At 38.6% G+C, this 25,263-nt stretch overlaps 2 protein-coding genes across 13 annotated transcripts in view; one reads left to right on the top strand and one right to left on the bottom strand.

Annotated features, from left to right (window-relative positions):
- MAGI3 (membrane associated guanylate kinase, WW and PDZ domain containing 3) overlaps positions 1-16,865 on the top strand; it is a 245,445-nt gene extending 228,580 nt beyond the window's left edge. For 3 of the 5 annotated variants that reach the window (XM_043460185.1, XM_043460184.1, XM_043460186.1), the window contains exons 17-21: positions 3,527-3,629; positions 4,393-4,519; positions 5,994-6,137; positions 12,267-12,405; positions 13,938-16,865. In XM_043460185.1, the coding sequence (XP_043316120.1) occupies positions 3,527-3,629; positions 4,393-4,519; positions 5,994-6,137; positions 12,267-12,405; positions 13,938-15,034 (1,610 nt within the window). In that variant the 3' untranslated portion in view covers positions 15,035-16,865. Of the gene's footprint in view, positions 1-3,526; positions 3,630-4,392; positions 4,520-5,993; positions 6,138-12,266; positions 12,406-13,220; positions 13,312-13,937 lie in introns of all 5 variants that reach the window. The other 2 variants (XM_043460188.1, XM_043460187.1) reach the window with 1 other exon arrangement.
- PHTF1 (putative homeodomain transcription factor 1) overlaps positions 14,925-25,263 on the bottom strand; it is a 77,937-nt gene continuing 67,598 nt past the window's right edge. For 4 of the 8 annotated variants that reach the window (XR_006267999.1, XR_006267994.1, XR_006268000.1 and 1 more), the window contains 3 exons: positions 24,592-24,724; positions 18,583-18,695; positions 15,183-15,302 (listed from right to left, as the gene is read on the bottom strand). Coding sequence is in view for 1 of the 8 variants with exons in the window: in XM_043460191.1 (XP_043316126.1) it covers positions 24,704-24,724 (21 nt within the window). In the remaining 7 variants the exon portion in view is untranslated. Of the gene's footprint in view, positions 15,036-15,182; positions 15,303-18,582; positions 18,696-21,729; positions 23,078-24,182; positions 24,725-25,263 lie in introns of those variants that run through there. The other 4 variants (XR_006267996.1, XR_006267995.1, XR_006267997.1 and 1 more) reach the window with 4 other exon arrangements.

The following is a 25,263-nucleotide window of genomic DNA, read 5'->3' as shown; positions in this document are numbered from 1 at the left end:
TGGAGCCTAACTTTATATATAGTTTTAGGAGGGATCCAGTTTTATTTTTTATTCTTAGAGTGAGCCAGTTTTTCTAGTGCCAGCTATTAGTAGTACTTCCTCATTGATTTGCGGAGCCATCTCTTCTGTACGTTAACTTCCTCTTTAAACATGCTCTCTATCCTGTTCTGCTGGTTTAATATTATCTATATGTATATAATATATATATAATACATAATTTTAAGAATTTGTGTGTATATATACACACATACATATAAGACCCTTTCATAAGGTGGCTCTATACACACACACACACACACACATACATACACACACATACACACACACACACACACACGAACCTTCTATCATAAGGTTCTTATTTATTCTTGGTAAAATGATTGCCTGTATATTATAATGTTTGTTGCTATAGTTTTAACTGTGGAATTTTGTGTTTATCCACCTGGGAAACCCTCTGATAATACACTTCCTCTTAAGTAGGCACATGTAGAAACTCTAGAAAAAGTTTAATTCTCATTGAGGTAAAGATGTACTTAACCTATTGCTTTACTATTTGAAGAATTTTCAGATAAAATTCAGAGAAAACATAGGCCTGTTTGATACCATGGAATAAATATTTGAAGTAGACTATCTTTTACACATAAGTTGGAGATGTTATATAGGATGGTTTGAAGGACTAAAAATTAAAAGGAATACTGATAGAAAATTTACTTAACCTTGAAGAGGATAGCAAAAAAAACATGTAACTATAAGAACAAGCATCAATTTGTGGTGCTTTTTGCCTAGCAGTGACGTCTCTTATCCTTAGGAGAAGGTAGAGGAAAATTTGAAATTGATCAGCTTCTTTATACTATCCTGCTCTGAAGTTACATACCCATTCCTCTAGCCAAGATAGTGAAGCCAAAAAAATTATCTAAGTTGGACTAATTAATACAAAGGTATAGGTATCTTCCAGTCATCTTGTTGATAGATGTAATATTTCCCAGCAGATTCTATTGCCTCGATAGTAGCCATGAATTTACAATGACAGAATTCAACTCTATAATGAGTACTCAAGTTTAGAGACAGGTAACTAGAAATTGACATACCCAGTAAGCAAAGGGTGAAAGGACTTCTGGACTTTTTAATGGGCACAGGAATGTGAATGAGGGGTGATTTCTGCAGTCAAGGAATCCACAGTCTAGCAGGGGAGACAGGTATTTGACCCAATTCTGACATAATGTGGTAACTGCTATGAAAAGTGGGCATAGGGAGCCAGGTAAGATTTCACAGAGGACAGGACATTTTTGAACAGGAGATGAACTGGGAAGCCAGGAGGGCCAGGTGACAGGTTTGAATAGTACCTTAGGAACAATAAAAAGTTGCCGTAGGTTCCTAAGCAAGGCTGTGGCCTGTTTCAGTGTCTGTGCCAGGACTGGAGTCCAGGAGGCGGAATAAAGAGGAGACTGGGGGTTAAGGAGGCCGGTGTAAGTAATTTGTTAAGGTAATTAGGGAAATTAAATTCATGATAGTGAATAAACGCACAACAGACAAGTTTCCAGGTCACACCCCTGCCAAAAATTAAAATTAAAAGAATTCATGCTCCACTGTCCCTTTCTGGATCACTTCAGTTTAAAGAGGAAAGACGACCCTCTGGATGAGCTCTGCAAAGCTGGGCCTCCACCCGTACATTGGGTACATGGTGTTGAAACCCATGTAGGCACACAAGCCCAGCAGGCAGAGTCAGAGCATCAGAAACCCTCCAGGGCTGCCACAGCTTAGCCAGATCCCATCACTGTCCTCCCACCACCGTTTTTACCCTGGCCTGTGTTTTCAGAGTGCTTTCAGTTATAAGAAGTTCTTAAATAAGAATAAATTATTTATCTATGTTTTTAGTCCCAAGAACTTTGAAGAGAAACAACTTAAGCCAAGCCATAGAAGAGCAATGCACTTAGTGACCCTGAAGTCCCAGTTTTCTCAGTAGAAATTGCTTCCTAACCATTCATATTCCTTGTCTTTCACATCAGCCTTTCTCTGTTTTCATTATATTCTGAGATTCAGATTTTATCAGTTTCTACATATTTTCTAACCTAAAAATGGCCCCTACATGGGACATTTTTGCTGAAGTTAGGTCAGTATTTCAGAGTGTACATCTTGAGAGAAATATAGCCCCAGTCATTTTGATGATTATGATGATAGCCATAATGATCATTTTAACAGAAGCATTTTTTATAGTAATAAGATATACCAGGCACTGTTCTAGCATATAGTAACTTAATAACCCCATGAGGTAGCTATAATTCCTTTTTATAGATGAGATGATTAGAACCACAGAGAAGTTATGTGTTCAAGAACACACAGCTAGAAGATTATGGGATCTGGCTTAAACCCCATCAGTCTTGCTCTAAAGTTCATGGTCTTAATCATTAATCTATGTTCTCTCTCTTTTAAAGATAATTTCTGTTACTTTTGACTGCATTGGGTCTTCATTGTGTTGTGCAGGCTTTCTCTAGTTGCTGCAAGCAGGGGCTATTCTCTAGCTGCGGTGCCTGGGCTTCTCATTGCTGTGGCTTCTCTTGTTGAAGAGCACAGGCTTCTGGGTGCACGGGATCCAGTAGTTGTGGTACAAGGGGCTCAGCTGCCCCGTGGCATGTAGAATCTTCTTAAACCAGGGATCAAACCCTTGTCCCCTGCATTGGGAGGCGGATTCTTAATCCACTGTGCCACCAGGGAAGTCTTTTTCTCTCTGATACTTTAAATATCCTATGAATTGAAATTTTGGTGCAATAAAACATTAGAAAGTGTCAGCTTTAAAAATGCAAGTTGAACAACCTGGAGAGTGTCTTTTAACTGTCATCTCCCGTGAACTGGCATCTAATTCTAGATGCACGGAGTTGCTCAACTCAGTTATGAAATCTGTCAAGCAACAACAGGAGTTCCGGAGCTGTTGAGGATGATACAGAAACAAACGTTTCTTCTTTTCATTTCTTTTGTGCTCTGAGAAAGCAGAATCATTAAAATCTTTATGAACATTTGTCAACACTCAGGATGATTTTCTAAGTTTGTCTCTGACACTAGAGTCAGGTGAAATGACTACTGCTATATTGAAGGTGCAGGTTAAGGATATGTGTGTGGTTTCCAGACTGGCCTCTGTGTTCCAGCATTCTTAAGACCTGTCTTTGTCACCTAGGGCAGTTTACCAGTTATGAGCAGTGTGCCTGGGAAACCCATAAATAGGTTAAAAGACAGTTCCTGGAGCTCCATCCTCTCAATAATAACGACGGAGTGTGTTCACTTGTTTTCATGTTGGGTGGAAAGGCCACCAAAACAATGGTGAAAGAGGGGAAGCGGGTGCAGTAAGAATGAGTCCTGTTTTCTCCAAACATAAACATCCATCAGAAGCCACAGGGGAAAAGACATAACATTTCAGTTGCAGACAATAGTCCCTACCATTGGGAACTTGTTATCATCTCACTTTCATAGATCTTCTCGGCCTCCACATTTTTTGGTACAAATTCTTATTTCTCTCATTTTTGCCTTTGAACAGAGCATCTTGGTCCACCATCAGGAACAAACTCTGCCAGGCAAAGCCCAGCCCTGCAGCACAGGCCTGTGGGACAGTCACAGGCCAACCACATACCTGGGGACAGGTAGGGCTGCTCTTCTCGGGTTTTGGTTTTTTTCCCTCCTTGTCTCCCCACTTTTCATTACCTGCCCCCCCACCCCCATCTCCATGCAGTTATGCAGAAGCCAGCCAGTAAGGTCAAGATGAGACCTCCATCCTCCATCTGTCCCTTCCTCCCTCTTCCCAGCCTTGGCCCAGGGTGCAGGGTAAGCATCCATTCTGCTAACAAGTGGGGATTGGAACGATGTGACTGTACTGTCCCCCTACGCTGCTGCCCTTGGTCCTTAAAGTTTTGGAAGAGAAGCCTAGACCTACATGGATTACCGTCTCCTCAGACTTACCTGAGAAGTACTTGTGCATTGTTTTTTCCCTCTTTTGTTGAAAATATTAGCCATGAAACAAAAACTCAATTTCCAGAAATTCAGCATCTTCATGGGCGTTGGTGCTGCAGGAGAGCCATTTTTCACTGTGACAAGGTCAGCTTATCTGCCCTCCGGTTCAGTGCCTTGAGCGCAGTTTTCCTTGATGTAAAATGTGCTAAGACACCCTTAAAACAAAACAAAAAAATCCCAGCATGGAGATGTTGATAGACTTTAAGCCATGCTAGAGTTAATAGCCAGTTTTTGCCTGGCGTCTCTCTGCTTCAGACAGTCTGACTTTATAGCAGTTTGTCAGAGGGAGAATGGTAAGGTTCAGCTTTTGAAGGAAACGAAATTGATCTACCTTTACGTTTAGGCTGTTTTTCTTTCTCTCAATTCTAAGAATGACTTGATTTCTCTCTCCCGTAGAAGCGCCACAGAAGGCGAGATTGGAAAAGACGTCTCCATTTCCTACAGACACTCGTGGTCTGACCACAAGCACCTTGCACAGCCTGACACCGCAACAATTTCCGTCGTAGGCAGTCGGCACAATCAGGTAACAGAGATGTCCCCCAGCTGCAGACTGGTCTTTTCTGTTGCTGAGTCACTGACACTGATGAGTTTTAATTGAGGATCAGTTCAGATGAATTTGTTCCCAAGTTTGATCATTCCTAAGGACCTACTTTGTGTTTGGCATTCTGTTAGTGTCCACGAGAGAAAGGAAAGAGAGAAAGAGAAGTTTATCTTCTATTGGAGAAATTTGAACCCTTAGCTAAGTACCGAGAAATAGCAGTGTTTTAGCTAATCAAAGTAGGATTGGGGTTTTTTTGTTGTTGTTTTCCTTTTTTTTTTCCCCCAATTATTTTTATTAGTTGGAGGCTAATTACTTTATAATATTGTAGTGGTTTTTGCCATACATTGACATGAATCAGCCATGGATTTACATGTGTTCCCCATCCTGAACCCCCCTCCCACCTCCCTTCCCATCCCATCCCTCTGGGTCTTCCCAGTGCACCAGCCCAGAGCACTTGTCTCATGCATCCAACCTGGACTGGCAATCTGTTTCACACTTGATAATATACATGTTTTGATGCTGTTCTCTCTGTTGTTTTCTTTTTTCAGAGAAATTAGTCAAAATCTACTTAAAGGAAACACTTTCCAAAATTCTGTTTTCTGGTCTGTTGTTTATTGACCAACTAGTAGAGAAAACATGTAACCTTCAAATTTATTTAGGCTGTATTTATAGAAGTCAAGTAGCCCTTCAACCAGTTTACATCCCTTCTTTATAATACAGAAGTGCATATTGATATAATATGGCATCACTTATATGTGGAATCAAAAAACAGATACAAATGAACTTCTTTTCAAAGCAAAACTAGATCCGCAGACATAGAAAACAAATGTATAGTTACCAAAGGGGATAGCGGGGCAGAGAGCGGGGGACTAATTTGGAGTTTAAGGTAACATATACATGCTCTTGCCTGGAAAATCCCATGCACGAGGAGCCTGGTAGGCTGCAGTCCATGGGGTCGCGAAGAGTCAGACACGACTGAGCAACTTCACTTTCATTTTTCACTTTCACGCTTTGGAGAAGGAAATGGCAACCCACTCCAGTATTCTTACCTGGAGAATCCCAGGGACGGGGGAGCCTGGTGGGCTGCCATCTATGGGGTCGCACAGAGTCAGACACAACTGAAGTGACTTAGCAGCAGCAGCATACATGCTATTACATGTAAAATAGGTAAACAAGGACCTACTGTATAGCATAGGGAACTATACTCAATATAATAACCTACAATGCAAAGGAATCTGAGAAGAACAGTTTCATATATGTATATGTGTATGCATAACTGAATTGCTTTACTGTATACTTGAAATTAACATCATAAATTAACTATACTTCAATTTTTTAAAATAAAAGTGCATATTCAGAGTATAAATCATTTCTTCCAGCCATAAAAGTAGTCCTTCTTCAAACTGTAAATAAAGCAGTCCATGCAGACTTGTTTTTCTTACACTTCTCTCTCTAGGGCCTCGGTTGTTACCCAGTGGAGCTGGAGCGGGGCCCCCGAGGCTTTGGATTCAGCCTCAGGGGTGGGAAGGAGTACAACATGGGGCTGTTCATCCTTCGTCTTGCTGAGGATGGTCCTGCCATCAAAGACGGCAGAATTCACGTGAGTAGGCTTCTGTCTGCAACCCTTTTCCAGTCTGGAAACTGCAACCCAGTTTCCAGACTGGAAACTTCTGAAAATAGTTGATTAAAAGGAATGCAGAAACCTCCTGAATCTATGAAGCAAGTCTTTCCATCATTAAAACCTGAAAGGCAGATGCTTGTCGTGATTTCATTTCCTCTTTGCAGGGCGCTCTTCTCTGCAGTTAGGCTGGTTTCACCGGCTTGACTTTGGTAAGAAAAAATCAATTTTACTTACGTAGTCAACATTCAAGGGCAAAGGAATTAATAAATAAAGTATACTTTCATCCGGGGAAAGCCAGGTTGAAAAAGAATCATCTACTTCTTCCAAGAAACAAGAGTCTCAGGATTTTTTCTTTCTCTCTTAGCTACTTATAGATGTAGCCAAAAATTGACAAGCATGGCTCTATCATCATTTGTAGGATTCTCTGAAACACTGTACCTTTGTTCATGATATTGCAGGATGGATTGTTTAATGGATCTGCAAAAAGATATTTTCCTTCCTTATCCAGTTGTTACTTAGAGGAATCTTACATAGAAGATATTTGCTGGCCTCAATTTTTAAAGAAATGGTTAATTCATTGGTATTCAGATAGGTTATAAGTAAAAATTTTAAAATCTGGACAACCTTCCCCCTACCTATCACCTCATCCATCCTTACACACCCAGAGACTGATTTTATCAGTGTATTACTCTTGAGGGGAACTCTTGTGTTAAAAGCCTTCTGTGACTTCAAGAGAGCTTTGGACTTCCTCCTTCTACCAGTAGGCCTCAAGAAAAGAGGAATTTTTCTTTTCCGTCTCCTTTTTTTTTTTTTTTTAACTAAGTAAGCTAATTAGAAAGGCAAATGACCCTCCCTGGCAGATTATCAGATGGTATATTCTAATAACAATCAGAAAAGTCTTCTGGGTGGTTGTAGTGTTCAGTTATCCATATCACTGCTCCACTCCCAGGACTCATTTTATAAACATGTATTAAGTGTTTGCTTTACCCAAGAATTTATATATGCTACTCAGTGAGTTAGGAGAAAGAATAATCCCCAAAACAAGATACCGTCCTTTCTCTAAAGGACTAGACTTTTATAAGTTCAAAGAAAGGTGAGTACGAGTAGAGAAAATTTCATAGAATAGGTGGCATTGGACAGTGTGAGAGGATTTTAATAGGGGGAGAATAAGAAAACATTCCAGGCTGAAGAAATTAGCAAAAGGAAGGAAGTACATGTCATATACAGGGGACTACAAGTGGTCAAGTTTACCTAGTCTATTTAGAAAATACACAGGGGAGTAGAAGAAAATGAGAATATGAAAGTAGAATTAGTCACCAACATGTAGGTCTAAGACACTGGAAAGTCACAGACGGTTTTTAACACAAGAGTTCCTTTCAGAGAAATACACTGATAAAATCAGTCTCTGGGAGTGTCGGAAGGGTGAGGGGATAGCTTAGCTAAGCTTAGGCATCCAGTCGTGGTGGTGGGAGTGTAGCTTGGATGGTAATACTGCGTTGGCCAGGATGTTCTGGTTTTCCGTAACATCTCACAGAAAAACCCAAGCAAACTTTCTGGCTGACCCAATACTTTGGATGAAAGTTAAATGATGCTTGTGGGATCAACTGTTAATGAAGAAAAGACCAGTTTAGGTGACTGCCAAGTATTACATGAGTGAAGGACGAAGGAAAAGAAAGAGGAAAGGATGGCTTAAGAGGCTTCAACCCTATCTGTACTGTAAGACAACCATCAGGGAGGCCAGTGGGAGGAAGGGCTTTGCGAAGACCGATGATGTACTAAGCTGTGGTCATGTTGAAGGACCAGCCGGTTAAGCAGGTGTAAATATTTACTTGGCAATTAGGACAAGAGGTAAAGTCCCAGGTTGTCATTTCCCAGACAGAAGTGATGACTGACACCTTTTCCATGGGTGAGTTCACTAAAGGAGAGGATTTGGAGAGTTGTGGGCTGGGGCAGGACTCTGTACAAGGCCTGTCATTAGTGAACTGGAGAAGGTAGAAAAGACGAGGAGAGTGAGAATGCAGAGCAGCAGAAGCAGAGCTGGAGGGTGCTGACGGCAACGAGAGGGCTGACGGCCAGTCTTAGTGTGGCCAAAGCTGAGCGGCTGAGCTGCAGTTCACTTTCTTCTGTGTGTTAGTCACTCAGTCATGTCTGACTCTTTCTAACTCTGCGGACTAATAGCCCACCGGGCCCTTCTGTCCATTGAATTCTCCAGGTGAGAATTCTGGAGTGGGTTGCCATTTCCTTCTTCAGGGGATCTTTCTGACCCAGTAATCAAACCTGGGTCTCCTGCATTGCAAGCGCATGCTTTACCATCTTAGCTACTAGGGAAGCCCTAGTATCTCGCTTTCTTATAGAGACAGTTTAATAAAGTGGGGAGAACATGGGTTTGGGAATCAGACAGGACAAGGATCAAACTCTAGTTCTGCCACCTTGCAGCTGTGCATAGTTGGATAACATCTCTGAAGCTCAGTTTCCTAACCTGCAAAATGTAGCTCTACATGTGAAATACATGGCCCAAGCAAACTTCTTTAAAGTTTTAGTAACAGCAGTTTGAGGCACTGTTTACGGGGATGGCATGTTTATTTCTGGTTTTCTTCATCCTTTTTCTCCTCAACTCCCTGCCTTTTTAAAAATAAGCATTTAGTTGTTTAAATCTGGAGTTAAAAAAAAAAAAACCTTCCATTGTATATTATATCACAATCCAATTACACCAACAACTAGGATATAATTGAAATAACTGGTTTCAAATATGACCCTCAGATACACCGATCTCACTAAATAAAAGGCAAGCAAGGAGGCCTTCAAGGATTCAAAGTCTACTTCTAAAACATTTTATTATTATTTTTTAAACATGTTATTCTTTATAATGAACAGAAGCTTTAGAATTCTGTGATTAAATCAGCTTTAATATATAAAGCTCTGAAATTTGAAAACAAAAGAAAACAAGCTATTACTGCTATGCCTGGGTTTATTCTGAACTCTAATAAGTCAGCTTTGCAGAGAATTATTTTTCTGGCCACTAAATTATCAAAATCTTGACTCGGTGTAAGGATCACGGGAGCCTTGTTGTAAAGGACAACTTACTCCAGTGACCACTTCCCCAAAGGATGCATGTTTACCTCCAGCTGACACTGGTGCATGGAGCCACCCGGGCATCCTGCCTGCCTTCCCCTCTGGCCTCCCTCCTCTTCCCCTGCATCTTTTCTGTTAGGCTGGCTCTGTGCTTTGTATCCTGTACCTATTATTCCAGTATCTTCAGCACCTGAGGCAGTGCCTTGAGCATTGATAGTAGATGCGCCAGACATATTTATTGAAAGAATAGAATGCACAGTTTATATTTCTAGATAATGAGAGAATTTCTTTAATATTTAACTCCCAGAACTTATCACTGGGTAGACAGGACTTACACTGTTTGCTTGCTCCTTCATAAAGTTTAATAGTGTAATTCCCTAAAACAAGAAAATGTTAACTATTGATACAGATGGAAAGATGTTGAGAGGATCTGTAAATTTTGTGAGTCTTCAGCTGGTCCTTAAACCGTATTAAGATTTAGAGAGAATAAAAAAGGTTCTGGGCTAAGGGAATGAGAAATAACCGAATGGAAAAAGTTCATATTAGGGAATAATGGAAATATTTAACATAGAACAGAAACAAGTTTAGATAATATGAATGCTGTCTTCCAGACCACATGTTTTCACTTGTATTAGTTTTAGTCTCACAGAAATTGTGAGGTAGGTGGCATTACCCCCACTTGCAGATTAAAGCTGAGGCTCAGGGAGGCTCAGTCACAGCCGGGCCTGTGGGCCTCCGTGTCAGGCCACAGCGCGTGTCATTGGACTCAATTTCTTTGGGAGGCATATAGTTTCTTAATGGGTTGCAAGATAGTGTAAGCAATGTGTTAAAAATATTTTGTCATTTTAATACATTTTAGTGGATGTTTTAAAAATTGCAAGACTGCCTTAAGTGGCTTTTTAAAGAACACTTTTTTCCCTAGCCTTCCTAATTTTTTCCTCTCTTCATTTCTCTCTTCTCTCCTTTCCTGTGTCCCCCACAATTATATTTTTCAATAATACAAAAACCTGACCTTGAATTTTTTTTATCAACAGGTGTATTCCTCACTTTTTATATTATCACATTAAAAATTTTTAAGTAGCAAACTTATAAGCATGGTCACATTTCCCTCTCAAAGGTGTGACTTCTATCTTTAGCTTTGTATAGTCCAGTTTAGAACTTCTCCCCCTTGTGAGGGCCTCCTCTCCTTTACCCAAATTTAAACATAGATGACATCTGGTGGCAAAGCTGTTCAATTACAAGTTTTATAGCAGTTTACTTATGCTGAAAGAATAAGGAATACGCAGGTTTGGACAGAGAACTTAAGCCAAAGAATATAATTGAAATTAATTATAACCTCAATCATGTTTTTACAAGATGTACCCAAAGCATGCTCCAAATAGTATCTACTTTTAATTTTCATTTCCCTAAGTATCAGAGGAATTATTTCCCTAATTATCTGGTGCTAATTCATCATCTGTGTTTCCTCATGAAAATGATTTTTCTCTAATCACTTATTAAAGGAAATCTGGGTACTGACTTTTTCACTTATGTACCTATTCTGGATATAAGAATTTTATGAATTATGTTTATTACTTTTCTTCATCCTATTCATATTATCATCTTTCTTTGGCTAGCTTTTTTTTTTGGATTTTTTTTTTCTACTTTGTATGTTAAATCCATCTGTCTTGTGAGATCTTCCATTTATCATTTTTTTATAAATTGCAATAAAACTATTCTATAGTCTTATTTGAAAAATTTTTGCATTGTATAGAATGGGCTGCAGTCTATAGTTAAAAATCTTCTTCATCCTAATATACTTTAAATCTTTTGTTTTGAAAACCAAAAAACAAATCACTTGAAAATTAACATTTGTGCTTGTTGTATAATCATGTTTTTATCTCACTAAATCCTCCCCAAAACCCCAGGAGGTAGGTAGGTACAAATGTTATCCCCACCTAACAGAGAGGAAAATGAGACCACTCTGCTAGGACGAGGTGGAGCCACGAGTGAACCACAGACATTATAATGCCTCCAAAACCCAGCTTCTAAGTCACTGTGCTCTGCCCCAGCTGTGGATACAGAGCTGTCCTACCCACCTTTGTTATTTAATCACTGCCTCCTCTTGGTTATTTCTGCATTGTTTTAGTTAGCTCTTGCAAATATTTGAATTGCTTTTTGGAATTTCAGTAATTGTCCATTGTTCAGATTTTCTGTTTTGAGACTAGTAACCTTCAGTTGCTCGTCACCTTGAAATAACACAGTTTAAAATTGACTATATTTTAAAATCATTACCATCATTGTCTTTAAGCGGGTCCTTTGAAAAAGTTATACTTCAGTCATTTGTACTTTTCCTTTTCGATTAACTACAGACATTTCTAGGAAATAGCAATGGTACTGGAGGCATTTTATGCTGATCTGAGCTTTTGTTTTCTAGGGAAATCACTGTACACGGAAGTCATTTAGTGTAAGCCAGCAATTGGTTTTAAATAAGTATTCATATTAGGATGAATTTCTCCAAGCTGAATTTTCTTAGTTTTAATCTAGAAACGTGTCATTTATGTAATGCCTCATATGTGTAGGGCGTAGTGACAACACGAAGGAGTGGGCAGTTCTCCCTGGAGGCCAGGAGAGTCTTCCAAGATGAGAAGCCACCTTCCTAGGTTTCAGGATATTCAGCTAAAGTTGGGAAGCACCCTTCACAGGCAGATTAATCAGAGGTAGCTCTGTGGGACCATGTGGGCCATAGAGTCTTCACCTCTCCCACCACTTAAGCTTTGGTTGAAAACTTGGAATTTGATTCTTGATTTCAAGATGCCCAGATCCTGCTTACTAGTCGTATAAACTTTCATCGTGTAAATAAAACCAGACATTGTCTCTTCCTGTTGCTACCACCTGTCCAACTCCTCAACTCTAGCATTACAGCACCACGCACAAGTTAAGTATTTTACAAACGAGAGCTCTTCAGCAGAGTTGGGTGGCTCTAGGGATGACAGAACAGGAGTGATGGAAGAAATGTCATTTCATTTGTTGTTTCTGTGAATATTTCCTGCCTAGGTTGGTGACCAGATTGTTGAAATCAATGGGGAACCCACACAAGGCATCACACATACTAGAGCAATTGAGCTCATTCAGGCTGGTGGAAATAAAGTTCTTCTTCTCTTGAGGCCAGGAACTGGCTTGATACCTGACCATGGTAAGTAAAGCAGCTCGCCTATATCTGAGAGGGTGTCAGGGAGGGGGCAGCAGAAGGAAAAAAATATCTATTTGGAAGGGACAGACATTTTACTATTAATAGCTAATTCAGAGGTAACTACAAGAACCATCTAAAGTTAGCTACATAGCATAGTTACTATAAATTATAATATTACAAAAGAAGTGACCTCATACAGGACTTTTATTACAACAGAATATATGTTAAGCTACTTTCAACAGAAAACATAGTTGCTTTTGCAGAGAAATGTGCCTGGAGAAAATAAGAACATGAGAGGCAAAGGATTTTAATGTCATGAAAAACATTTGAAATCTCTTCAAATGTTACTTGTTTCCTTATAGTAAGATGAGTTTCTTTCTTAAGGAACAGCGTAAGAACCTTAGGCTTTTCTGGTCATTTGTCAAAAACAAGTTACCTATAGCGCCACCTGGAGACAAAGATTTGGACCTGGGGCCATTTCTGTAGTCCTTTACTGATATTAAACTTCCTTGGATTCACTGTATGTTTCTGAAATATCACAGTACTTGAAAATCACCGTTTTTCAGCTGAGTGCACTAGTTGACAGTACCATACCACTTAGTCCTTACCCCCTTCCAGCTTCCTTCCTTCCCCCCGTAGAACCTGTGTGGGTTAAGTGTAGACATGATCTCCTGTAGTCCCCTTCCAGTCTATAATTCTCTGACTGTATTACCTTCCATCATCTGCTTGTAAATCATACATCCCCAGTGACATCTTTGCTAACTGCACTGTGATGTATTTTTTTACACAGTCCTAGGCTTTTTCTCTTCCTTCTTCAGGTTTGGCTCCTTCCGGTCTGTGCTCCTACGTGAAACCTGAGCAACATTAAGGCTTTCAGGGCTTTTCTTGGTCTTTCCTTAAAAAGATTTGGTAAATTTGCATGTCTTGTAAATCACTTCCTTCTTTTTTTTTTTTCTTTTTAATTAAAAATGATGCTATTAAATACATCTACTTCTATCTTCTGCACTTTTCAGTTTCCTTTTGACATTAAATTTAACAGCTTAATGCAACAGAATTATTTACAAATGCCCATGAACTCCATTTTGGTTACCATAGTTTGGTTTCCTTTATTAGTGGATTTTGGCAAATCTTTAAGCTATATCCATCAATAATAGCTAAATTAGTAAGCTGCTTGGATCAGATAATTTGGTCCAATTTTATTAGTTATTTCTTTTAAGCTTTTTATTGGGCTTTTACTACTTAAAAAGAATTTACACATCATATATTATTGCACTTATGAAAAGTAATTAGAAAAATGAGTGCTATTACTTTATATATATATATGAAACAACCTACCTTTCACCCATGTACAAGTACAGTTGTCTGTATACATCTGCCTTTATAGAGAGAGATATAAATATACATGAACTTTATAAAATACTCAGTCTGTTTAAGCAGTCAGTAAAATTCAAATGGCTATCAAAGTTCAAAACTTAATTGTTCCTATTTATAATTCTAGAATTTAATAATGTTCTACTCAAAATCACTTTTTTTAGGTGATTGGGATATTAATAACCCTACATCTTCCAATGTGATTTATGATGAACAGTCACCATGTCACCCATCTTCACACTCTGCTTCCATATTTGAAGAGTCTCATGTGCCAGTAACTGAAGAATCATTGATGAGAGTTCAGATATGTGAAAAGGCAGAAGAATTAAAGGACACTGTGCCTGAAAAGAAAAGCACTTTAAATGAAAATCAGTCTGATATAAAACATAAGTCTCTTCTCCATAAAAATGTGAATAAAAGAGATCCACCCAACAGTCATGGGCATGGTGATAAGAAAAATCTCTTGAAAGCAGAAAATGGCATCACACCAAGAGGCAGGTCTGCTAGTCCCAAGAAGTCAGCCAGTCAATATCCGGAAGAACATGCAGAAAAGATTCCCAGTCCTCTAAAAAATGACCCCAAAAGAAGACCCAGAGATCGCTCACTCAGCCCCAGGAAAGGCGAGAATAAAAGCAGTCAGCTCGGCACCGGGACAGCTTCTGGACAGGATCACTGTGGAAAAAGCAGGGGACGGTCTTCAAGCCCAAAGAAGCAGCAAAAAACCGAAGGCAGCAAAGACCAGTCTAATGCGAGTCGAAGAGCAGGGGGCCATGCTAGCAACAACGCTGAGCATATCTCAGATGCAAAAGAAAGATCAGGTGTTTGGGGGAGAGATACAAATCAGAGTCAGCCTGGAAAAAACAGAACCAGGTCTCCAGAGAAAAAAAGCAAGCGAGTGGATGAAAGGTCTCTTCCATCCAAAAAGACTAACAACATTACTAGTAGGGCAATACCAGAAAATGAAAAAGGCAAAAAAGCAACCTCTGGACAGATGAGTTCTAGTAAAGATAAAACAGGAGAAAATGTCAGAATATCAGAGAAGAAGCTAAAGCAGGAACCTGACGAAAGAATGGTTTTAAGCAAAACAGAAGATCACAAGAGAAAAGAACTTGAGGCGGCTGACAAAAACAAAGAGAGCGGAGGGTTCAAACCTGAAAGTGGTTCTCCCGCTAAGAAAACACCAATAACTCCAGGGCCCTGGAAGGTACCAAGTGCAAGCAGAACCACGGGCACCACTGGTGTGGCTGAGAAGCGGCTGTGACCTTTAGTATAAAACAAAGAAAAACAAGTTGTAATCTTTTCTTACAAAAAAGCAGCATTTCCCCCAACCCCCACCAAAATCTTTTTTTCCAGAAATTCTGAAACACATATAAGGACATTTCAATTTGAGCATCAGGTTACCTAGCTGCATGAAGGGCCTGTAGGATTGCTAAGAGCCCACTGCCCCTCTTTGCGCTCAGGAGGGAGCTGAATCCCAGTGCTCGTCGGACACAGCCCGCTCAGGACACCCGGCTCGTCCTCATGAGTGTCTGAACAAATGACATGTTGACATTCATAACGTGGTTACAACTCATTTTATATTTGTGCCAAGTTATCTACTGTATCATGTCTATTTTATCCTTCTCACTCAGCTATTTCCACAGTAATGAAAAAAGTAGGTTTGGCTCGGAAGTTGATACTCTCAATAGCATGTTGCATGTTTATAGACAGAAATATTGGAGCCCTTGCAGAAGAAGAGATTGTTAACTCATCATTAAAGATGGCAGTTACCTTTCCTAACAGCTACTGATAATGTCCCCATCTAAAAATAAAACTCCCAAATGTCACTACTGGAAAGAAAAAAGAAAATGTAGTCAAATACTGACTTTTCGTATGATTTTGTTTATTGTAATTCGGCTGGATAAGGCATTTCAAATAACTGAGTTCACCTCCTGCTGTGTTATCCAACCCTAATTGATGCAGCATCTCAGATCACCCTTTTATTTGTTACTTTATTATGAAACCACCAAGAGACATGTGGAAATATCACTTACTGCTATTTGAAATTTCTGAAATCCAAATTTGTGCTTCTGGATATTTTGATTGAATTATCAATGCTAAGTCATTTAGTCATTAATACATAATATATATTTGAAGAGAGACTTAAATCACAAAACCAGTTTCACAGTCTGTTGCCAGATGAAGGACCATCTGGCAGCAGCTATATGTTCAGGTGCGTAGAAGCAGAACTTACCTGAGACTCGCTCAGCAACTGAGGACAAACGTGGTGGTAGACATTGCAAGATCTTATTTAATTTCTAGCTATATTAACTTATTTAAAAACAGGAGAGTAAACATCTGCTTAGCTTGTACAAATTTTCAGAATTCTTTTTTAAGGCCTAACTAAAGATGGTTATTGGAAGGTGGTTAACAGTTTTTAGCTCCATAAAACAGATCCGGGTTTTTCAGCCCCCAGAACTAGCAATCGGTAGCTTCTATAAATAAAGGAACATTCTCAGAATAAAACCATTTTCTGGAGTATTTGAACGCTGTTGTTCTGTCACCCTGGGTTCATCTTGTTATTGTGAAACGCATCATGTTCAGGTCCTTCCCTCTCAGAATCTGACTGTGAAATTCTTTAATATAACAACTGAAGCCCCTGTAGATAAGACATCCTTCCCAGAGTGAGATTTTTTGAAACCCCCTTTTCATCCAGAACTATATTTACCCACCTATTGTAACTACTTGAATAGAGACAAATTAGAAGGCTTGATAAATGCTAAGAATTTAGTACCACAGAAATGATTTATTTTCCCTATAGTCCACAATTAGTGATAAAAATCCTATTTTTATTGTTAACTGTGACATAACTTTGATGTCATCTGTTGTCAGTCTGATGTGGCTCTTTCCTCTCTAAGTAACCGGTCACTGTACTGATTCTGTACTGATTTAGCAATGTGGCCTTGGAATGCTAAGCAAAATATGGATGTACTGGTTGTAAATGTTTATATATTGTACAGTACCTTTATATATACACTTGAGGTTCTGATTAGAGAAAGAGATCTGTAAATCGCTCGTTATTTTTTATATAGATATTAAAAAAACAAAAATCAGTTCATGACTTGCATTTCTTTTTACTGTTTTTCTGCTTGTGGAGCTAATTCTCATCATGGTCTGAGTCCTCAGATTTTTATCCCTGTGAGTAACAAACATTCAAAGTCCTACAATCAGGCAGACTCTTACAATGATGACTTTACCTGTATAGCTATACTTTTATCTATAAATACATTTAAAGTTTAAAATTAGTTTGAGTTGAATATCATTATACCTACTTCATACCTTTCACTGTAAGGAAAATAGTTTTGTATAAATAATTTGTTACCCTGCACCCAATCCTTTCTTACACTGTCAGGGAGAGAAAAGTACTTATGTTATTGGAAATTATTAGACATTTCTAATGCATATAGCAATGTAAATCCAGTTACCACAAGATCACAAATGCTATTTCATCAGGCTCTGTGGCATTTCACATTATTTTTAAACCATTTTGTTTATTACAGGTTGTACCTACTTATAGAGTGAAGTGTTTTGACTTGACTTCACTGAAATTCTTGATATGAATAATGCCTAAAACCTAGTTCAAGACCATGGTTAAATGAATACTCTTGAGGAGAAAAATTAATTCCTGAACCTACCATTACATGAACTCATATTGAAAATAAACCCTAAACCTCTGGCTTCCAAGCTCTGTCATGAAGATGTGTGTCTTAGCAAAGCCCACAGAGTGGCACCAAAATCATTTTGTTGTTTTAGTGGACTGACCACAACAGCAAAACTGTTCTGGGATGCTATCACATTGTTTTCCTAGAGAAATCAGAAACAGCCTGTACTATTGTTGTCTTCTAACTCACATCAAATTTTTTGGACCAAGTAGCCTCTGCACAGAGTCAACTCCTATGTCCAAGACATCTGAAATAGAAAAGCATGTGATTTTTTCTTTCTACGTGAGCACATCTTGATCATTTTCTTTTTTAATAGATGTTTTCATGTAGAAAAAGTCAAATGCTTTTCAACATGGACTAATGAAGAGTTTCATGATTACCGTGTCCAACATTCAAAGAAAATGGGGTTTTAAGAAAGCAAGGAATACCCAAATTAAACTGTGTGACAGTCTTAACTACTGACCTCCACAGAGATGTGCTTAGGCTGAAGTCTGGTCTAGAGTGAGCTCTGAGAACTAAGAAACACTGGTGTAAACAGACTTCAGTCACAAAATGTGATGATTCAGTTTGGCATGAAGAATTCATCAGAGCAACTTCTTACATCATCCTGGCATGCTCCATTGCTGAGAACTGCTTGTACTTTTAAACAATAACAGATTTACTTATTTAGGCAGCTCTTTATTTTTCGTGCTATTAAGGTTTATCAGCAGTACAATGACTGGTTTAAATTGGTCATAATTATGACCATAATTATGACATCAATTCTATAATCTTTGCTTCAGTTAACTGAATTAGTTTTAAGATATTCACTAACTTGGATATGTTTTCACTGTTTCTGTGCAAGTAGAACCTTAAGTGTAAGAGAGGAGTATGAAGGCTTATAAAGAGTAGAATTTATCTGCTAAAGAACTCTGAACCTTTCTCATATATACATTAAAACACAAAAACATAGCCAAGTGCTTTAATTTAGCCTGAACCTATAGTTTTTCAAAGAATTTTGTTGGTATTTGTCTATTATACAATCTTTGTGTTAAGGCCAAGCAAACTATTAGTGAAAACACAAGTCGAGAGGCTTATTTTGTCCTTAATATAAAACAGCAATTGTTACCTTGAGTAATACCTTATTACAGCATATCGGCTCTGGATGTACTGCAGGAAAGGTATGGAATTATTGCACATTTGTGAAATTCAAACTTCATTATTCAAGATGCACACCAATAACTGCAAGAAGCAAAGGATTACTTTAAATGACCAAGCTAGTCAACACCTGTATAGACGAGATTAAGTTTAACGAATATTTTTGTAGTTGTTCAGTCGTGTCTGACTCTGTGAACCTATGGACTGCAGCACGCCAAGCCTCCCTACCCCTCACCATCTCCTGGAGTTTACTTCTTGATAATGAATTTACCTCCTGATAATCCCAAGTCATACACTATATTTGGGGATTTAGACCCATTTGCCCCATTATAGAGTATGTAGATCTAAAAAATTTCTAAAATGAATTTTATTAATTTGAAAGAGAGTTGTTTGTAGAGTGCACAGGTTCGCTTACCTCTAGATGCGTGCTTAGTCATTTTAGTTGTGACCAACCTTTTGTGACCCTATAGACTGTTGTCTACCAAGCTCCTCTGTCCATGGGATTTTCCAGACAAGAATACTAGAGTGGGTTTCCATGCCCTCCTCGAGGGGATTTTCCTGACCCAGGGATCAAACCAACATCTCTTATGTCTCCTGCACTGGCAGGGGGGTTTCTTTACCAGTAGCACCACCTGGGAAGCCCTACCTCTAGATACAATGAACCAAAAATAAAAACACAGACCCACCCATATAACCTTTACTTTGTAGGACATCCTGGTATTTAAAAAATCTTTCTACTTGTCTCTGAAAGTCAAGAAAACCATACCCCAATTAAGAAAGTATTTGGTTATTCAACTTTTCAAAGTGGTTATATTATACATGAGGCATAATGTACATATTTAGGAAGTTTGAAGTTATACCTCCATGGCAATTTTAGGAGAGAGACTCTTTCCCAAAACAACAAATTATAAAAGTAACTGAACAGGTATTTTTCTTATCCATCTATGGTTATTACTATTTCAATTAAATGTATGAATGGCATAATCTAGTTCTGTTTTTACATCTCGGTTTAATTTCTCAGTAACAGGTAAATGTTAAAGTATCACTCCTTTTGTGGATCAAAAGTCCAAGTTTCTAAAAATTACCATACAGGAATAAATGAAGCACAAAGAGTACAACTCTTCCATCCTAACAAAAAACAAACAAAAACTGCATAAATGGTAAATTACTTGAAGTCTATTCATTCTACACATTTCTATTACATACCTATTATAGGGTCAGGTACTCTCCTGCATTCTGGGGACCTAGGAGTGAAAAACAACAACAAAAAATCCCTGCCTTAAGGAACTCAGAACCGAATGGAGAAGGACAGAAACAAGTGACAAAAGATAAACAAAATAATCAGATTTTGATAAATGCCATGAAGGATGAACAGAGTTGTATAACTGATAACAAGGATAAGATGGGGAACTACTTTAACTAAGAGAAGGTCCTCCTGAGGAACTGACAGCTGAGCAGCCATTTAGGGGAGAACTTAAGAAAGCATATTCGAGGCACAGTCTGAAACAAGAAAGAACTCAGTGTAATGAAGGAACATAGGGAGTGTGATTGTCAGATACTGAGAAGGTGAAGCTGGAAAGGGAGGCAGGCCTGAAATGAAGGGCCTTGAAGGCCAGCATAGGAAAGCCAGGAAGAGTTTCAATAGGACTGATAAAGTCTCCATATTTTTAAGCTCATTCACATGGCTGTAGAGAACCAACTGTAGGAGGCAAGGATGGGAAGGGAACAGTGGGTCAGCATAGTAAACCAGGTGACCACGAAGAAGGCTTAGTCTATTAGCAATGAAAATCAGAATCAACATGACTGGGTGGTAGATTAGATACGAAGGGGAAGAGAGGAACCGAGAATAAACCCTAAGTCTTTGGCTTGAGCAACTGAGTAAACTTTGTCCCATTCACTAAGGTGGGGAAAACATTGACTCTCCCACCTTAGACGACTTAAAAAAAAAGGAAAAATATACGTGAAAAAATGGGGGTTAGGTAATGGATAAGAGACAGTAAGAGGTTAGTGGAATTAAATGAGGTGAGCCCCATGACTACCCCAGATTACTTAAAGGCAGTTCCCAGGCTTCAGTGCAGAAAGGGGAACCCAAACCCAATCAAGCAGTCTTGCTGAGTTAAGGAGGTGAGAGTTAAGAATCTGGGGGGGCCAGAACAGCTAGAATTAGCAGGCAGAGTACCAGAGAGAAGACAGCTGCAAAGAGAGGAGAGAGCTCAAAAAAAATGCTGAGAGTTCAGGTCTCCAGGTGAGCATGCTCAGCACAAGGAAATACTCGACAGGCCAAGGACCACCACAAAGGATCAGGCCAAAAATTCTGAGCTGGGGATAGTGCCTGTTCCTACAGTCAAACTGAGAACACCCCATCATGGAGAGGGCATCATGTAGCGTGCTCAGAAAGATACTGCATCAGTTGTGGGAAAAAATAGCACCGGGTTTAAGGCTGCCCTGGCCCTCCTAACAAAAGCTTAAAAGCAAGCCTTAAAATGATCAAACTATTTTCGAGTAATTTAACTACATTCTAAAACAAAGCTCAAGAATAAAGAAGGCACACACAGAAAACCCCAACACCCAACAATGTAAAATTCACATCCAATAAGAAATTACTAAGCATGTGAAGAGGCAGGAAAAATGACCCAAAGTGAGAAGAAAAATAAATCAATAAAAAAAAAAAACCACAGAATGACATAGATGATAGCTGTTTTAATGTTCTTATTTACTATTTCTATTATAAATGTTATGAAAACAAGGTAGAGAAAAGAAACAGCATGTTAAAGACCGACATAAAAGATATAAAAAACAAAAAAGTGGTATCAAACTTCTGTAGACAAAATACACCATGTAGGATTAACAGCAAAATTAGAACAGATTATTGAAGTTGAAAGCACAGCAACAGAAACTATCCAAAATTGAAGACAGAAGACTGGGACAATGTATCAGTAAGCTGTAAGACAACTTCAAGCAGCCTGATACATCTGTGAGGTGGAATCTCAGAAGCAGGTGGGAGAATGGGGTGCAGAAATATTTTAATAACACAGCAACCCAGCCTGGTGTTCTGTGATAACCTGGAGGGGTGGGGGGAGGGAAGGAAGTCTCAGGAGGGAAGGGATATACATATATGACTGATTCATGTTGTTATATAGCAGAAACCAACACAAAATTGTAAAGCAATTTTCCACCAATTAAAAAATAAATTAAAAAAAAAAAAACAACTAAAATTTTCCCAAGTTTTATGAAAACTATAAATCAAGAGACCCAATAAGTGCAACAAACCCCAAGCGCGCACACACACACACAAACTATAGCAATACACATTATAACAGCACAAATTCAATGAAAAAGAGAAAACCCTTAGAAGTAGCCAGAGTTTAAAAAAGAGAGAGACGTTATACACAGAACAACAAAGATGAGAATGACAACAGACTTCTTGGCAGAAGCAATGCAACTCAGGAGGCAGTAGAGGAACAACATTTCTAAAACTGGAATTTTATGCCCAGCAAAAATCTTTCAAACATAAAGATTCGAAAATATTTCTCAACAAGGAAGGCCTATATACCTTGCTAAAAAGATTTCAGATTTTTACCTTCAAAGAAATACTAAGCCATTAGCGGATTCTAAATGATGAGACTTGCATTTCAAAAAACACGCATTAGTTTTTGAGATGAATAGGTGGGTATGGGAAAGAGGAATGCCATGTATATTTAAGAGCAGAAAAGCAGAATCCTGTTCAAAAACAGAAGCTATTAACTTAGATGAGGGTGGTAAAAACAGGGATGGAAAAGAATGGACTGATTAGAAAAACATCTAAAAGATAATTGTTCAAAGCCTTGGTGACTGGATGTGAGGTATGAGACAGGCAAGAGTCAAAAATGGTTCCTGGGACTCCCCGGTGGCCCAGTGGTTAGGACTCCACCTTCCAGTGTGCAGGATGCGGTTTTGATCCCTGGTCAGGGAACTAAGATCCCAAATGCCATGGGGCAACTAAGCCCTTGGACTGGAACTACTGAGCCCATGTGCTCATGTGACTGCATGCCAGAACTAGACAGCCTGCCAGCTGCAACCAGAGAAAACCACACGCCGCAAACTAGAGGAAGCTGAAGCAGGGCAATGAAGAGCCTGCATGCCACAGTGAAGACCCAGTGCAGATAAAAAAATGATTTTCAAGTTTCTGACATGAGCAAGTACACATACAGAAAAATTTACCCACCTGAAAAATCACTTAAACCAATTATAAACCATCAGAACCAAAACTGAAACAACTCACAGGAGTAAACAATTCTAAATACTGCATTTAAGCTAAAGAATTCAATGTGTAAAAAATTCAAATAAAATTAGAAGTGTTTTTGTAGGAGAAAAAAGATAAAGTCATCCACTTTCTTCACCTGAAATCTGCACAGAGCCCGCTCAATCCTGGCTTCGAGATAATTGTTCTTGTTCCTTATGACTTCTATGAGTCACCTGTCAAGACACTGAAGTGCCTTTACAGATTAGTTCCTTCCAAAGGTAAATCACTATAAACGGGTTTTACTTTAAAAAAAAAAAATTGTAACTCTCACGCAGTATTTAGAATGGCTGCAAACTTTTGGTAATCCACTTCTAGTTCAGTTATCTTGCCCTCTATGTGTCTATCTTCACAGTTAGGAAATCTGTCAGCAAAATATTTTTAAAGGGTTTTAAATAGTAATTACAAATGTTTATTGTGGATTTACCAAGGGCTAAGTATTTTATGCTAAGTACCTTACATGATAACCTCATTTGACCTTAACAACCCTTTTGGGTAGTTATTATCCCCATTATACAGGTAAGGAAATTGAGGTGCAAAAATGTTAAGTAACTTGCCTTGGACTATGAAGCTAATGAGTAGCAGAGCCAAGGATATAAATCCAGAAAGGTCTGAACTCAATCCCTGGACTCGAGAAATTCATCTTTAAACCTCAAAAATCTTCCTGCCATATGAGGATATGTATATATGATACACTGACTTTGCATGTACATACTTCACATGTAATAATAAAGTTTCTTAATTATTCCCATTCAAATACTCATAAAATCTTATCATTAAGATCTGTGGGCTTTCTATTTGCCTCAAGATATTCTTCAAAGTGGGTAACTTAATGAGCAGGAATTACATGGAGATTATTAGTTTTCATTAACATATGTGTATGTATGTAAGTGTGACAGGGGATGCTGATAAGAGAACCCAAATCATCAATGGCACAGCTTGGCTCAGTATAGACACTGAAGACCTGAGACTGTACTGAGGGTTAAATACATTCACTGAGTTGCACAACAAACTGAACACTTCCCTTAGTACTGTGATGGGAAACATAGCTCAAACCATTCAAAACAGAAGACATATTGTATGGTGAACACGGACAGGTGTGAACAGAAAAGTGTCTTATGCTGAATTACATGCTATATTATATGCATGACTCTGTTTCACCAAGAACTATACAGCTATTAGGATTAACTTCAAAATTATAAACTAATTGAAAATTTCTCCATAGTTTCACAGAAAATCACAGTTTAAAGGTTATTTTTTCTTTCAACAACAAAAAAGCCTAGAAACTGAAATTCTCCAATAAAGTTCTTTTATTCAGGTTCAACCTAAAATAGTTTAAATTTAAACTTGATCCCTCTTTGCCAGAGAAATGAAATATCCAATTCTATAGACTGTAATAGAAAAGTACTGAATTTGCATATTTCCAATAAAGGATTTTGCTTCATGCTTTGGGCATCTACCATAGTTACCCAAAAGACTATTTCCAATAAATATAACTGTCGCAGCATTGAAATGCCCAGAATAAATTTCCTAACTTAAAAAGTTGTCCTTAAGTTACTATAACACAACAGTCTTCAGTCTCCTGACCATTCATACTATTTGAAAACCATGAAAATACAGGTTTTTAGCATGCACGCCCAGTTGGAAAAGGCTCTGTTCCTCTGAAAACACGATTCATTAGATTAGGAGAGCTGAAGGCACCTCTGCGTATGAACAAGCAGGTGGGTGTCTCATGGGTTTGCAGTCATCTCTTTCCTTAATGGGGTAAGCACTGATGCCAGCAAGGGGAGAGAGTCCAGGCACATGACTCAGCTTATGACTTAATTTTCCACAGCTAAGAAAAGAAAATCACCAAAATCAGTTAGTTTTAAGACAAATAGGTGGGGTTGACAGGTACACTTACATGTAAACCAAGAACCATTTACATAAGAAAAAAGTATCAACTCTGGCAATAGCAACCATAAAACATCATAGAGAAAAAAACATTAAAAATTTCCAGGATCAAAACTGATATTCTGCAGCTCATGGTGGTTTCTAGTTTTCCTTCATTCTGCCTCTGTACATTTCCCTAGCTCAGAGGCCACCCCAGCCCATGCTATTAAACTGACATGAGATTCAAACTTGGCTTTTTGTTCCATTCAAGAGCACAGTCTATTGTGCTTGTATAAAATGAGAAAATCTAAGCTGAAAGTCTATTTCAAATGCTTATTTCTCTACCTGAAGAATTATTTTCATGCCAGCCACTCTCTCCCTCCATCCCACCTTCCCCCACTATCTCCCCCTTTCTCTCTCTCACACACATATATACTGGGAAGGTTAAAGATTATTATACATACTAGTAAGTTTTAAGACTAAGGCAGATGCTACAGAGTG

Source organism: Cervus canadensis, chromosome 2 (assembly GCF_019320065.1).
Source record: "Cervus canadensis isolate Bull #8, Minnesota chromosome 2, ASM1932006v1, whole genome shotgun sequence".
In the NCBI taxonomy this organism is placed as follows: domain Eukaryota; kingdom Metazoa; phylum Chordata; class Mammalia; order Artiodactyla; family Cervidae; genus Cervus; species Cervus canadensis.
The sequence above is the reverse complement of the archived record's forward strand: the minus strand, read 5'-3'. Positions and strand labels throughout refer to the sequence as shown.